This window comes from Chamaea fasciata, unplaced genomic scaffold (assembly GCF_029207755.1).
Source record: "Chamaea fasciata isolate MVZ Bird 193981 ecotype frontalis unplaced genomic scaffold, bChaFas1.0.hap1 SCAF_5, whole genome shotgun sequence".
In the NCBI taxonomy this organism is placed as follows: domain Eukaryota; kingdom Metazoa; phylum Chordata; class Aves; order Passeriformes; family Sylviidae; genus Chamaea; species Chamaea fasciata.
Genome location: NW_027094090.1, coordinates 33,877,031 through 33,894,008, shown reverse-complemented (window position 1 = coordinate 33,894,008; position 16,978 = coordinate 33,877,031). Strand labels below are relative to the sequence as shown.

General features: G+C 42.0%; 1 protein-coding gene across 1 annotated transcript in view; it reads right to left on the bottom strand.

Annotated features, from left to right (window-relative positions):
- HMGA2 (high mobility group AT-hook 2) overlaps positions 1–16,978 on the bottom strand; it is a 112,746-nt gene that overhangs the window by 17,411 nt on the left and 78,357 nt on the right. Inside the window, exon 4 of the mRNA XM_066183197.1 lies at positions 5,957–5,989. Coding sequence (XP_066039294.1) covers positions 5,957–5,989 — 33 coding nt within the window. The remainder of the gene's footprint in view (positions 1–5,956; positions 5,990–16,978) is intronic.

The window sequence follows — 16,978 nt, the reverse complement described above, 5'->3', positions numbered from 1 at the left end:
TCCTGGCAGCCTGGAGAGCTTGCTAGGATAGGAAAGGGGGATGCTGCTGAGATGTTTCCAATTTTTGACTCTTTAAAAGTGACTGAATACCTGAATATACTCCTGTCTTGAAGGGTTTTTAAAATAATTTTTCTTCCCTTCCTTCTGGTCATATAATATCTCAATTTGTTTAATTTATACACAACCAAATTTCTGGAAGCAGCCATCTCCAAAATGTTCCTCTACCATAGCTACGTAGTAAATGACAATCATAAATATTTAAAACCTTTGGTGTGTCAATCTTACACTAATATGGGTATTCAGGCACAGCATCATTGAATTGCATCATTAAGACTCTATTCAGATCTTATGTCAGGTAAGTAAGAAAATATTTTCTGTCAGAAATACCTGACCTTTCCTTCTAGCCATCATTCTTTAGCCCAAGTTAGTGCTTCATCTGTTCATTGAAGCAGTAATTGCAGCTCCTATGTTTTCTCCCAGATTCTTTTTTTATTTCAAATAACAGCTCTTTTTTTAAAGTCATCAGACAAATTATTCAGCATCTCCCAGTCACAATAAACCCATTATAAAAGAAAAAGGAAGTCTGAGTATGTCTTCTTTTGGAAACCACACTAGTTGCCACCATTTTACCTTGAAAAGACAAATAAGGTAAGGATGTAAAGCCCAGTACCCTCCATGAAATTCCATCTACTGCATCCATGAAGAAAGCTAGAGACTTTCATTATTTCCCATGAGCCACAATATATGCTTGCTCAGCATGTGTTCACATGGTACCAAGAGCCTACAGTACATTAGAGGATGTTCTGGAGTGGCCTATGTAACACATATGCATTTATCCTGTGCTTAAATATGAAATTCCATTTGTTATTGGAAAAGAAAGTTTCACCTCTCCAGGATCTGACTTTTCAGGAGTTCCCCTGGGAACTTCCTGACTCTCCATATCAATAAGCAGAAAAAAAGTCCATGAGACAAACACAGCTTGCTGAATGCAGTGGAAGGAGCAATGAAACCCCAGGGCACTATGTCAACTTCCAGGGCAGAGATTATTCTGTATTTCTACAGTCAAGGCTCAGTTGAATAAGACTGCAGTATTCCTGGGTTCACAGGACACAGGGTGGCCTTGGACAATGGCACTCACTCTCTCGAACGTATGTGTGCACCTGTTTGGATTTGTAATCCTGTCTGTGACACTGGAAGCCTTCAACCTGCAAAAGTGGATTTCTGAATTATTTCTACCACATTTCTGTCTGCAATTTCCCAGAAGGGAAAAGGATGAATTCACATATGGTGGCTAGCATATACACAGAATGCCTGAAGCTTGTGGAAGTGCAGATTAGTTGCGTGGCACAGAGTGATGAGGAAGTACGTGCACCCTGGGTTTACTGGCCAGGTTGTGCCAGCCTGTCAGCCCTGCCACACAACCACCATGGGCCCCAGGCTCAGCTCTGCTCACAGTCTGTAACTCTCCTGCACATGAATGTGTAAACCACAGGGGTAGCTCCTGGGCTGCAGAGCCTGTGTGATGCTTCTAGCATTTACTGTGTCCTACATTGAGTAGACATATGCAATAGATGCAACTTGAGGTGTATATATATATCATGACTAATTCACATGCATAACCTCATTGATACCAACACTGAGAAATGAGTAGCAGGAAAAAATATAGGAAATCCAAATCTTCTTTCCTATACAAAATAATGCTTTTCTTTTCAATGTTTATTCACGTTGGATTTGATTTTTTTGGACATTGCTTTGAAAACATCTACTGCATTTAGCATTAGGGAGACAAGTGCGCTTCACTTGTTCTTTCGGTGTACATTTTCTATACATTTGCTTGTGTACACTGTTTTATGTATACTTTATATGTACTCTTCTGGCTGATACACTTTTATTCTGATCTACGCACTGTCTTTGGACTGGTATGCTGTCTTTCAGACTACAAAGGATTTCCAAGGATTTGAGATTTTAAGAGAGATAGCAAGATTTTCTATGTTCATTACATGTCTTCTCTGCAGAAACGATAAAAAATAAAACGTGTCCTGTTTCCAGAAAATTTTGATTGCTTTCATTGCGTTTTCTTAAGAACATCTATTTCCTTCATATTACATAAGAGTGTAACTCCCCCATATGGCTGAGTCAACAGCTACTACAAATTGCTTAAAAATGAGGAAATGAAGATATTTCTGTTTGGGCTGTATATTTGCACACCTCAGTAAAAATATTACTATGTCATGACTGTAAAATCTGGCTGTACGTTCTTTAGAGACAGAGCAGATTTCAAAGAGTCTTGTTTTGAGGCTTGGGCAAATATCAGTGTGAAAGTGCTAAACTTACCAATGCCACGCAGTTATGCTGGCTCTTTTGTTCATTGCCCTAAGGAAGTGTGAGAGTATGCATCAGTGATCGTCACAAGGAAGTGAATAAACCACTGTATTTAAAGGTTTGTATTAATGATATGGGTGTGTAGGTTTCCAGTGGGTTTTACTGCTGCTGTTTACTATCTGTGTGATGGTAAATCCTCAGAGCAAAGTTTAAAGTTATTGGAGAAGTTTACATAAACATCTGCTATTTCTGGTTTCATGGCCCTAAACTGGACAGCTGATATCTATAAAAAGATTTAGAGCATGGCAGAGCCCTGCATGATGCTTAAAATTTGGGAAATGGTGATAGGAACAGAGCTGTTATTTGTAAAATAAGATTTTTATCTTGTCCTACTGCTTCTGGACTTTTAAAAGTGACACAAACCCAATAGACACACTTGCTAGCAGCAAGAACAAGAGTAAGAATGATGTAAACTAACACTCATAGAAATCTTTGAGAACACACGTAAAATCCAAAGCACAGGAGACCACTCAGGGACCAAGCCTGAGCAAGAGTTTCTGCCACTTTTACCAAGGCAGGCTCGCCATCAACCAGCAGTTCTTGACTGTAACCTCTCACAGTCCCCACCAATGAAGAAAGTATACATTTCTAACTTAATCCAGACTGCCACATGGTAAAGCCATCTGGGAGGATATTTTGAAGGAAACAGATGGAAAAGGAAGAGATTCCTCTGAATGTAGTATAAGATTTACATTATCCTCCATGAACTTCCCTGTAGTCCCCATGTTTATATAATTTATCACTATTTCCTTAGACAGCTCAGATTAGAAAGCCTGCATGAGCTCATGCTCTTGTTGTTAATTCTGAGTCTGAACCTCCCTACTTTGAAGGGAAATTAGGTACTATAAAAAGAAATCAGAGAAAGGCAACCAGACCTGAGTGAAACCCAGCAGCATGAAGTTCTTGATCATCCCAGGAGTTACACTGTTTTACCTCTCCTTCTTTCAGCCTCAGGAAGACACTGTCATGAGCATTTGCTCACAGTGATAAATTTTTGTTCTTTGCCATGCACCTATAACAGCAAAACTGCAATGGTGTGGTACTGTAAGCATGAGAGCGGGGCCTGTTAAAACCCAGGAAGGGCTGAAGATAAGTTCAGTGATTTCACTGATCATCCTTTCGTCTAAGGATTAAAACCAGAAATGTTGTCTCTGTAAAGAAATGGCATATAAATAATTTAAGGTGTTCTTTCACCAATCAGTTGTGGTAACTGGAGAGATCTAAACAGCCTTCTCTCTCCTTTCATGTATTCTTCTGTGCCTCCTTGCTTTCTGAACAAACACTTCCCTTACTAATGGGAATGTCAAAGGGCTTTCTTTTCTCTGTCTCACTCTCTCTGTCTCTGCCTACAGAGATGCTGTTGAGGCACCACAGCAGCAGCAGTGGCATCCAGCTGGTTGACACATGCTACAGCATCCCTACCAGAATCACTGCTTCAGCAAATGGTCAGGAAAATCCATATGGGGAATGCTAGTATTTCAGTTCAAATGCCTACATCATTTTGCCATCAATTAAATATGTCATTACTTTGTTCTGCTATAAAATAACAGAGTCCAGGTCCCCTCTTTGTCTTCCTACACCCCAGCCCAGCTTCAGTCCCAGGTATTTCCTCTTGTGCACCCAGGGTTGCACAGGGTTATTGTGCAAACAAAACACTTGCAGGGGTCAGTGCCTGGGGAGCTTGGGAACCTGGCAGCACTATAAGGCCATTGGCAGCAATGGTTTCTGCTAGGCTAGGCTAGAGCCATCTGTTCTAGACCCCTTCTTTCTGCTGATCTCAGTGGGATTGAGCTCTGATGTGTATCAGAGGAAAGGCAACATCGACATCCTCCCAGGAGTCTCTGCCTCCCGGATTTGGTCTCCTCTCTGCAGCAGGGTTTATCCTCCCTGTCTCTCAGGTGCCACAGAGGAGAGAGCCGACTTTGTGCCCACCGGCAGATTTGCTACCATGCTGTAGTTGGAATAGCCTGATTGCAACAGTAACATTTGAAGGATATAAGAAAACACAGAGAGGAAATATCTTTTGTTAGAACAGCTTGGTGTGTTCTGAATTGTGTGGTGTAGTCAGATCATCCATAGTAAGTCACTGGGGACTTAGGCTGTGTTTTTTGCATAAGCTGGCCTAACAAAAGACATTACTTCTCCTCGCAAAACTTAACCTTACTTGAAAGTACTACTACATTCATCCTGTGTGTTACCTCCACCATTCAGAGACATTAATATTATTTGCTGTGCCATGCATTCATCATTGCTGCAACTGTATTGATTTCTTTTGTAGAAATCTGATTCCTGCACATGCTTTGGAGGGTTACATCATTTTTCCCCTTCAACTCATGGCTGGGATGTTTTCTGTTTCATATGCAACAGCTCCTAATTCAGATTGCAGTTGATATTATAACAACTGTACACATTAATAATGTATTAGAACCATAAGGTGGAAAAATGAAAGTATTATTCCTTTCTAAAAGCAGACTTCTTTCCAGAAGAGCAATGGACCCTTTATGCTCTTGACTCAGCAATCATTCATGTACATGGAGGTACAGCAGCACAGCCCATGAACTCTGCCCATAGACTTGCTCCTATGCCAGAGGCTTTTCTCTGTTGGTGCACATGTAACAAAGTGTTAGAGTTAGGTTCTTGGGGTTCTTGGGTTCACAGGGCAGGCTGGGAGAAGAAAATGAAGTGGATTGTAACTGCAGTGTTCAAGTGGTTTCATGACAGGTTGTGGCTTGCATTTTTTCCAAAGTGTTAAAAAAGTATAATACTACCCAACACAAAAAAGAATTCCAACGTGTTAGTCTTTATGACGGATCCAGTCTGTTTACCAAGTTCAGCCTATTGTATTTTGTGGATTTAGAGAATCCTTTAGTGTGATGATGCAGAGTGACGCAGAGTCCCTAGGCAGTGCAAAGGAAACTCCCTTTATTGCAAAAACTAGTCCTTTTTAAGCAGTTAGCTGGTTATCAGTTTACAAAGTTTTGAGGCTCAGTAAGCCCGAGTCAACCAACCACCATACACCATGATGTGGACACGTGGCAGTCACGCAGCACGTCTCTCTACCCCTATTCCAGCTGAGGCCCTCTCCCATAGTTCCCTTCTACATGGCCTAAGTAGCAGGCCTGAGCCATGATTTTACAAGGGTAACAAGGCCCTTATTTAATAAGGCTTTACCTATACACAACATTTTAGAAAAGTAGAGAGATGGGTTTTATGCATGTGCCCCACCTTGCTGTAATGCACTTCCCACCTATCCACATTCAGGACACACAGTGAGATTTATTACATGCTGGACTCACACCACGGAAGTGTGCAAGTGTCTGCATTATCAGTTCAAGGTGACCAATGCAGAAAGAGGACAATTCTGAGCAGGCACTGTCCACTTCTTCCTCCTCTCTTTCCCAAGGGCCACCACAAGCATTATTCTGGTGGTTGTGCCCAGCAAGCCAATAGCTGTCCCCCAGCTCATACGATTGATGCATATCCCTTCTTTCTTTACAGTGGAAGAGGCCAGTTGAAATACTGAAAAATTGCTTCACTTAAAGTAGTCTAAATAATTTAAATTAGTTTTTCTTACCTGAGCAGGCTTCTTTTGAACCACTTGCTGAGGCTGAAAAGTAAAACAAAGGCACAGTGAGAAACAAAATTAAGTGAGAGCACTTAACTCTGACTTTATGAGTGCTAGGAAAAATATTTTCAGCAATAGAAATAAAACACAGGAAAAGCCCACAGTCAGAAATGGAGAGATGGACATACCCAGCTCTCACACCCAGCCTCTCCTATACCTATCTGCAACTTTGCCATGAAGTAGTTCATATTACTGTGGATGAAGAGGAATATGTTAAGTTTGTACAATTAAAGCCAAGGTGAAATCTAACTTAGCATGTTACATCTTTCAGCTCTTCTATGGTACTGCTGCCTTAACTTATCAGACAATGAGAGTGATCTGATTTTATAACAAGATTTTGTTGTCTCTGCTGCTGCTCTCTTATGACACTCTCAGCTCTGAGTGGAGTGTCTGGCTGTGGGGAAGCCCTCCCTAATCATCATGAGTAGAATCTAAGCTCAGGCAGAGAGGTGAAGGATACATAACACCATTCCTGAGCCTTCCCACTTGACCAAAGCCACCCTTGCCAAAATCAAGGAGACTGGGATGGACAGTGGTTCCAGCCCTTGGAAGTTCTGGTTTGAGACCTTCAGCTGCATGAAGGTGATGCTGTGCTGACTCTTGCAAGTCTGTTGGTGTGATTATGGGGATGCCGATCATTGGCCAGGTTGGGTGCATCCACCTGCCTATGCAGGACCTGGTGGCATCACCATGGAATCTCAGCAAGTCTCTCTCCTGGCTGGTCCCAACTAGGACTGGGAAACACAGTCCTCACATGAGCCAGGAGACTCACCAAGGTGCTGGTGTGCTTCATCCCCACTTGGGAGAAGAGGAGTACCAATTAAGGAACAAATACAGACATGCTTAAAATACACCAGCACTGCCCAGATGATGGGATGACCCTTGTGGGTGCTAGGAGCAGCATGGAACAATAAGACCATAGATAAAGGATGAGATCTTGACACAGAAAGGACAAAAAGGCTTTTCTTACTTCAGTGGGACAAAGTTGCTGCCTGCCCCCCTCCCCCAGACATTCTGTTTTTAAAGTCTATGAATCACACTCAATGATTTTCTTCCTGCTCTTCCTTCCTGGTTTTTCCTAATCCCAGCCATGATTTTAGTGCCTTGCTTGGGCGGAAGCCAACATGCCATCCCTCTGCATGGCCAAAAATCTAATTTTCATGACAGTGTAGTAGGAAATAACTGGAATATTTCTGAATAAGCAGTTTAGTGTAATTGGCTTTTCAGAGCAATATTTCTGTGGGAAGGATCAATGAAAATGTAAATTAATTGCAACTGATTAAATTCAGGCTGCCCACCACAAGTATCCCATTTTAACAAGAGATGCCTTGTTTATTTTCAGTCTTTTTCTAACTCAGTGGAATCCTACTGCTTTTATATTTTTGTATATAACAGGCTCCAAGTTCTGCTCTCAAATAAATATGAGAGGGAAAAAAAAAAAAACTATGTGATGACTGGGTCTGTCTTTAAACTTCAGGGTGGACCCTTTTCTTTTCCATTAAATTCCCTTGCAATGGAGAAGCTATTATCAAGGCACACATTTTACTGATGCCTTCTCCAGGTGGACTGCAGCCCCTGACTCATTAATGGACATTTGCTGCTCCTGGACAAAGAAATGATTTGTTCTAAAGGAATCTCTCATAATTAGAGAACTCCTTGAGCTCTCCTGTAATCTGCAAAGGGTGTTTTTTCACTTTATTTTCTTTTTTTTGCTCATTAATTACACCTGTACATGTGTCTACTCCCAAACAACATGAAATCCACAGACATTTTTAGAGGTTGACTGTTTTCTCCAGCTCAGAAATCTCCATATATTTTTGGCCATGCACTCTATGTTCATGTGGCTCTCACTCACTGTGGCTCAATGAAATCTTCTGAAAGAGCTGCCAACTCACCATATTTTCCATGAATTAGGTCCTGACACTTCAATGAGAGGAAAGACAATGTCTGAAACAAGGCCAGCTCTGGCTTTCTGCCTAGTATGTGTCACAGTAATTCTACCAGCTGCCCTTCTACACAGCAGTTCATACTTTTCAGACCACCAAAAAGCCCCTTGAATACTTTCAGTGATAGCTGGGACTTGAGCTGCCAGCATGTTTCCCCAGCCTCTGGCACCCAGTGGCTTTGGACTGGACCTTGAAAGTTTCTTTGCATGTGTTTGTTTAGTTTTGTTATTTTTATGAATGGCTTCCACAGGGGACTATGACTCCAGCACAACCATATCCAGCCATTCATAAAAAGCAGAGGGAAAATATTGTACTTTGCCCAGTTGGAAACTGTCTCTGATACTGACCAAGGCTTTCAAGAATTTTAGTCATTCAAGACCTTTGCTATCGTAGTGCTTCATGTCGAGAGCTCCTTGGCAGTGCTCACTTACGGCCGGCTAGGTTTCCACTGGGCTTGGGATCTGGAGTTCAGCACATGTTATGCTTGCTCCCTTAAATGGAAGAGGCTTAGCTATGCAAGCCCAGAAGCCGGGCTCAATCCCTCAGCCAGTATTAGTGGCACACCCCACTGACATGCTGGGAGCCGTGCCCACTCATGTCACATTGAAGGCTCTGGCTTGTGGCAGCTGAATCACTGCAAGTGCCAGTTTTCAAAGGCATTGCTTTTCCTGCTTCAGCCTGGCTGAGTGGGAAAGGTGGCTGGGCATATAAATCCAGTAAAGCCCAGTTCTGTGAGGGCTAGTGCCTGCTCACTTAGGTCACCCTGACCGGAAGAACTGAGGTGTTCAGGAATAACAAGACATCTCCCAAGCACCCCTTTAATTTCTTTAACTGTTTTGGACGTAATGCCTTTGAACCATATTGACACACTGTAGGTACTAATGCTTCAACTTGCTAAAGTTTGTGTTTACTGAGTTAAAAGATCTTTTCAGGGATTTGAAAGTGACACCTCTGATTCACAAGTGTTGCATCTGCATGTTCAATTAACTGGAAAGACAATCTGCCTTGGTTATGGAAAAAACTGGAACTATAAAATAGCCATGGACAAGAGACTTTAAATAGGTGCTCTGGAGCAAAATAAAGCTGTAAGCAAGAAAAGACAGCTCTGAACTATTATATATTGCCCCTGCTAGGAGCCTGCAGAGTAAGATCGTAGAACATCTACTCTGTCAGAGGTTCTCTCACTTATGTTAGCCATCTTAAGAGAAGATTTGTGAACACAGTGCTTTCACATTTCATTTTTATCCTAAATTAGGAAAACAGCTATTGTACAATGCATGTACATCAGCTGATATTCCATACACTTGAAAGCAAACTTCAGGGGTTTTTATATCATATGCAAGTACAAGTCAACATTAGATATCTTTTTAAAATATGTATGATACAAAAAGGACAGGTGACACTGTTGGAAAAATCCTATGACCCCGTCATTTAAATGTTTGTCAAACAAGAACAAATCCAAAATGCACCAGCATTTCTTTTGCCATGCTTAAAATATTAAGTATGTGAGCTAAGGCAAAAGATACTTGAGGATAATATTCCTAACTTTCAATAGGAAAAACCCCACAAAATGCCTGAAAAGGGGAACACACAAAATTTCGATGGTTTTATCTTTGCTGTAACTTTCGAATGTTAAAAGCCCAACTGTTTATCTTCTACACTTCTTCCACTCCTCTGTCACACATCCCGCATTTTGTTTTCTTTTATTTTCAAATTCTGTTACTTTATGTCAATATCATACACATATCCTTACAGCTTGTACTGGTCAAACAAATTCTTTGCTTTCTATACGAGAACAAAAGAGCAGCCTCATGTGATGAGTTCATATTCATCTTCTACTAGAAGTCTAAAGTTGTATCAAATTCAATTTGTCACACTTTTCATTCACATAAGTTCTTCTTACCCTGTGACTTTTCCTAATGTTATAAAGCTAAGGAAGGAAAATGGAAGGTTAAGGGCAAATCTGTATCAAGTAGGATGAGCAATGCTGGAACACATTTTTAATGATCAGAAATAAAAGCATTGGTTTAAATGTAAATCATCCCCTGACTGCTATTCCTGAAGCTCCAAGGGTAAGCTGCACACACATGGTGTTCTTATACTTTTTGTTTGTGTCTTTCTCTTCAAACTGAGTATTATGAAGATGTCTGATTGATGCTTCCTGGCAACAGCGACTCTTTGTTTTTTTCCAACAGCTTGATGCAGATAAGAGATTTGCATGAAGGTAGCTCTGTTGGGGAAGACTAAATGGCCATGATGGAAACTAATATCCAGTTAGGATGACATTTATAGTGCTGACAGCTCAGTGTTGTGCAGAGATCATTAAAATAATTTCAGGTCATCCAAAAACTTGTAGTTCTAAATTAAAAGATGAGTAAAACCATATTTAATCTTTTTGTCTACATACCCTTGAAAAAGCAGGAAGTTCATACTATACCAGTTGAAACCAGTGTAATCCAACATAAGTCATGGCTTACAAGCAGTTCCATATGACAGCAGAGTAACTACCATTCTGCCCTACAGCTTTAATTGGTTTGAGTCCAGCCTTTCTCTCCCTCTCCCAGCACTGAATGGTACAGTGCCAGGGCAGGGGCTCACACAGCCTGCCAGGAAACCCTCACCTTCCAGCAAAAGCCACTTGCCACTTCCTGATCATCAGCAGAAATCTTCCTGAAATTGCATGGTACGATGTCTGCCTTTCAATCCTCAGGTCCAGGTATGCTCATGGCTTGCTTTAGTAATCATCTCCCTTCTGAGGCAGTAGCAAAACTGCTTTTTTATCACTTCAGTAGTGAGGGGACTTGTGTCTTGGAAGCACAGGTCATGAATTCTCCTGCCTCCATCACATGTTTGCAGTCAACTGGCAACCATAGTGTCTGTGTATGCACACTGCTGTGGGTCATTAGAATCTAACAGCAAAACCATCTGGCCCTTAGAGTTCAAAGGAGATTTCACAGTTCTCTGTGCAGTCTCATAAATGAGGCTAATAGTAATCTGTGGAGAATTCTGGCAAGATCTGTGAAACTATTCTTTATTTTCTATCCCACTTGGCACTCTTCTGAGTTTTTAATACAAAGTCAAATAATTGCAAAAATATTTATTAGCTTTTAAACTGACCTTCCCTGACTGATGCTGGAAAAGTCTGCAACATGTCAGAAGCTGCACCAGTTAGTCAATGATAACGAGTATTCCTACTCCACTTGTTGGAGAGAGCAGAGAGCATCAGAGTTTTCCAAGTACACAGAGTGACTTTTAATAGTTATTTGACCAGCATAACATTTTATATTTAATCTGGCAAATTCAAAGCACACTGCTTCAAATTACTCTTTTGGTAGTCTTGAAATTCAGGCAGTGGCACATATATCCAGTTACATACGTATATATCCAATCGAAGTCAAGAAACTGACTTCATCAGGGTTAGGATTTCACGTATTTTGCTTACAGAAAGCTACCTTCACTACAAACTATCTGTAAGCCGCTTCATTTGGAATGGTTTTACATTCTGAGAGGAATAAAACACTGAAAGAAATGTATTTAAAAATCCAATTCTGTTTTCTTTTATGCTCATGTAATCCATTTCTTCTCAGTTGCTTTGACCCAACTTTTACAGATCTCGACAAGTACAAATTTAATGTTTAGAACAGGATGAGAAAACCCATCAACTTTATTAATCTGCTGGCTGAACTGTTAGTTCAAGAACGACAATATTTCAGTGAGTTTATCAAGAATATAATCAAAATTCAAAGTACAGTAGCTGTTAGTTTAGTGTTCACCATCAATGTTATTAATTTTTATAAGGTTTCAGTCAGTATTGGTTGCACTTCCACAAAATATTTAAGGCAGTGCAGCTTATGAAATATCCATTTAATGGACCTTGTATCTGTGTTTCAATAAGCAAGGTATAAATTGGTGTTCTCATCTAAAATCAATACAGCTTGTCAGCAGAAGGATCTGCTGTTGCTGACTGCTCTTCTTCAGAGTCACTGCTGCTCTGTGGGGTTTCCCTGTTACTTCATTATCATCTGTCACACACTTGATAAGCTTTCCTGATGCATTTTGCTTAAGTTTAGTTTGGCATCCTGTGCATTTTGCTGCTAAAATATTAAGAAGTACTTTCTGTCTTTCAGAATAATTCTAGCACACAGTTCAGCATTGAGGTTTCCTTGATATACACTTAAGGAAACATGAGCTAGCTCTTTTGTCTGGCAAACGTCATACGTGTCTGTCTATTTATAACTCCCTACACAGACAGACTATTGAGAAAGCCAGAGGGGAGGTTTCAGTCATTCTTAGCTACAGTGCAAAGAAAAAACTTACATTTTAGTAGACAGAAATATAAATTTTAAGTTATTTGCAAAGAAATCAAGCTCTCATTATTCAGGGATAAACTGATCAGAAACTACTTAGCTTTATATCTTGCAAACCTGTCCGGGCAAATAACTATTGTGCTACTGTTTATCTCCAGACTATCTTGTCTGTTTGGATACAGCAACTCCTGTGTTCACCATGTATTTCTCTTGGCCCATGTGGAAATGATTTTTGGTCACTGCTAAACAGACTAGATTTGAATTGATGACCTAGAGGTGGAAAGCACTGTATCACATTACAATCTGGTTCCACCTTCTGTTTCAGAGTCTTCTCTCTCTTGCTCAGGCACCTCCCGCCATATGGACCGAAATCCCAGGGCAGTTTCCGCTGCAGAGGTCATTCCCACTGGAAACACTGCATGGAGCTGATCAGAGCTGCAGGACGGTCAGCAGTGAACTCATCTCTGGACCTGACTGCCAGGAGCCCCCGAATACTCTTGACCTTTGCATTAATCTCCAGTGAAGTTACAGAGTAAATAGCATAGGGAAGTCCCAAACAAGCCAACCTGCTGCAAAATCCACTGCTGTTTGGAAAGTGAACTCTAAACTTCAGTGGTTTTGCTCAAAATGTAGCTGTTGTCAGGTAACATTTCCCCTTATGGCCTCTGATGTTCACTCTTCTCATTTTTGAGGTCACAAAGACATCAACTCATTCAGTAACAGTGTCCTTGTGTCATTAAGAAACCTGAAATAGGCACAGCCCATTTGCCACAATGGAGGCTTAGATACAAACAATCAATTTCCAGGCCTATGAAAGCTTCTGCTAACAACAAAGTCCAAGCCTAGAAACAGGAATGGACAAAACTTGAAGTGGCAGTGACTGAAAACAGAAGGTAAACTGCTCTGCTGGGTAGACCTGGGACTACAGCAGTGTCCCAGCAGTATCAGGTGGTAACTCTGTCCCTGGCTATACACCTCCACCATGGTGATGGTGCAATGGCCACAGCCCGGACCTGTATTTCTTCTCAAGAAGGAAAATACTGATGCAAATACAGTATGCACTTCCCTTGGCCCTCAGGCACCTTCACCAGTCTGGAAAGGCAGCCATCCAAGCTACCTTGAAAGTTGTGAGACTTGACCCAAGCAGTCTGTGACCTCCCTTGGGTATTTTCCGGTGGCAGTCTGTGGCATGTCTCTTCAGTTTAGCATTGCATACTACAAGAACTGCTGCCTCCAGAGATCTGTGCTTGCTTTAGTGAGACACATCTCAGCCAGACAGGACAACATCAGAGTGGGCACTGTGGGAAGGCAGGTACAGGAAACTGTGATCAGCCTAGAAAATCTTCAGGCTTCACCAACAGGAGAAAACAATCCAGTCCAGGACCTCTGACTGGCTTGTATCTACACCACTTTTCTTCCAGACTGCCTAGAAGGAAGAGTCCTGGGTTGTGCTATTTCCTTAACCACATCTGTTACATGGCAGAGGACAACATGGTGAAGGAAAGCAAGCTCCCAGCTGCACAGCACTGACAACTGCAGGGCAGTGCTTGAGGCTGCCTGTGTTCAGGCACTGCTCAGCTCACTGAGCACAGACACAGCACTAGGTGCTGTTAGGAAGAGCTATCTGCCCTGTCATCTGCACAAACTGGGGTAAGGATACAAGAGATCTGAGGCAGCCATTTTTGCACGGCCATTTCTACTCCCTCAGGGTTATAAAGCATCTTGTACAGAACCTGTGTGGTCAGCCCTCAGCGCAGCCCTCAGCTCTCAGCTCCTGCAGGCGCTTCCCCTTGCCATCCAACCCATTGCCTCCCTGACCTCCCATTGCCCTCTGACGGCTGGGCAGGGCTTTCCTCCAAAGAAAAAGCACGCAGGGCAAGGAAGGCAAATCGCCTGTGCCTGGTTGATTTTCTGCAGCTGAGGATCTGGCCTGAGGCATTTCTCTTGAACTTCTTTGTCTGAGCACATCCATTGGTAGCCACATGGTTGGCTGGGGATGTTTTCGTATGTCTGGGATATACAGATGTCTGATAGCTGTCTGTCTATCGAATAGATTTGATAATTATTACTGCCTCCAGGACACTGATGCTGCTAAGAGTGTCTGTCAGAGCCCAAGCAGAGACTGCTGACATCCTGGCATAATTTCATAAAGAAGTCAGTGTCTGAAATAGAAATACATTTTCCACGTACTTGAAATATACCAGGGGCTTGGTGGCGAGTTGTTGCCATTAATCCACTTCCTGGCTTGATATATTTTGGGATCATTCTGGTGTGTGGTATGTCAAATACTGAACTCAGTTCATATTCTTATTTTTCAATGGAAATTGCCTTCATTATGTCCAAGGGCATGATCTCTAGGTCCTTCTTGGAAAGCAGAAAAAACTCCCACCATTCCAGTCTGGTGTGATTTTACTTATTAACAGCAATTTCATCACATGCATCATTGTGAAATCCATGCAACACAGTAATGTATTTTAAAAGACAGTAGCAAACAGCTTTTTTTTTTAAATCTAGCTAGATAAAAAATTTATAAATAATTTAATAAATGTTTGCAAACTCAACATCTATCCTATTGTCAATATCCTATTGTCAGCCTCTCAACAGCAGCAGAAATATGAATAGTGTTTGAGTACTTATGCTTCCCTTGGTCTGAAACCGAGTGAAAAAAAGGGAAGAGAGGAAGGAAGAAAGAGATTCTGCTCTTTATAATCCTGGTCTAATTTTGGACTTGTTCTGTTTACATCCCTGAACAGACTCTGAATTTAACCCAATCTAGAAGAGAATAATTTGACTGTATTTTACAGGACAATTACCTGACTGTCTAGCCATAGTTATTTAATAGCCTTTTGGAAGCTACATGTGACCTAAAGATCCTATTTGTTGCTTGGATCTAACAATGTGAACATCAAAGGTATGTGTGTAAGGTATGCACGCAAATCCCCCGCAGATTTTTTTCATAATAGTACTGAAACCTGACACCACATCAAGAATGCAGCGCCTGGAGCACCCTACTACAGCCCCACTCCCTTGTAAAACTTAACGTGGTTTCCTTGCTCCATCCGCCACTTGGAAAGCAGCCTGCTTTTACATGTTAGGGCTGCTAGGGAGGGCTTGTGAACATTTTAGCAAATGCAGGTCGTTTCAGAGAATAGGGCTGATGGATATTGATCCTCAGTTTCTGAAAACTCTCCCCTAATTTGTTGCTTCTGTTGCTGAAGTAACAAAACCTAATTATTCATGCTGCAAAAACATTGCTAAATTCCCTCCTTGGCCAAATTCTGCCCTTATTTCCAGAGTCTACCGAAAGAGCTAAATGCTTTCACCTTCCAATTAGTTACATTTTCTTGTGCTTGGAACCTCTGTGGTTTGGGACATGCCAAAAATATACCACTTGGTAGTATCTGTGGCTAGGTGGTCCTGGCAGAAGAGGTGAAAGCAGCTTGCTGGATGAAAGAAGGAGGAGAGCTGGCCTCCAAATGCTGCTGTAGTTGGCACAGAGAGGCATACTCTTTCTGGGAATTAGGTGTGCTGGGTAGATAGGAGCTTGTTTTGCAGCTGAACATAATCCACCTTGGTGAGATCAGGTATTATATCAGCACTAGATCACTTACCAGCAGCTGCAAGATCACTCTAGCATTGGCAGCGATGCGGCCAAGGATACTCTGATACTCTAGATATTGACAGGTAAGGGCGATGGCGTGGAGCAAGGTGGTCAGCAGGCTGCTCCCAGGCATCTAAGTATCCCCACATTCCATGGCTGTGACTGCCCAATCACAAGCAAGACCTTCTCTTGAGAAAGGACCCTGGGAATGTGACAGTGTGCCTTATGGCAAGCTCCAGGGACACCAGAGGTAGCTGTGAGCCCACTGCTCTCTCAAGCCAGCCTCATGAGCGGCAAAGAGGTCACCAGAGAAGGAAGGACAGCAATTGGTGGAGGGGTGAGGAAACAACAGTATTGCTTGTGCCATCATGAGTCCACCTAGGAGCTTCTGGAAATCTTTGGCTACTAGGGAACAGTGCTGGGAAGTTTTGGTTGGGTTGCATGGTGAGAAAGATGCAAGGGGATGGAATGTAGGAATGAAAAGGGGCCAAGAGAGATGGCAAGAAAGAGTGGGACCAAGCACATACCCCCTTCTCTGCTTACACACAAATGGCAACAAGGTCTTTGCACGGCCATTTATGTGCAAGGAACTGAGAGGAAAAACAGAAACACATTGTTCATATTTCTTTATGTCCACCAAGCTCACTAGATGGCTGTATTGTTGTCATACTTTTGGCTTCTTCTATGCTCTGAAAGCGTGTGCATTACTTACATATTTTGAGGGGTTTGTGGTGTTTTTAAAGAGAGCAATTGGGAAGTTTGGTTAGAAAGAATTTTCTTAGGTACCAGTGGGTTTTTCAGATTTTAGGATTAGATGCATTTTTGTAGGCTTTATAGTAGTGCTTTGTCTTCTCAGATCACAAAAATGGTCAACAGAAATGCAAAGGCTTTGGGACTGTTGTGGCCTGGAGAGCAGAGGATTCCACCCAACCTACAAGGCCAATGACGGATCCACAGGAGGATGTGCTCTTCCTGAAGAGCTCCAGCCATCTCTCAGCACAGCAATCTGTGCAGGAGAGGGTCTGCTTCAGCTTTTTGGCTGGAGGCACTGGAAACAGGACAGCCAGGATATTCACTTTTTATTATACCAGCACTTAAAAAGGGTGGGAGACAGTGA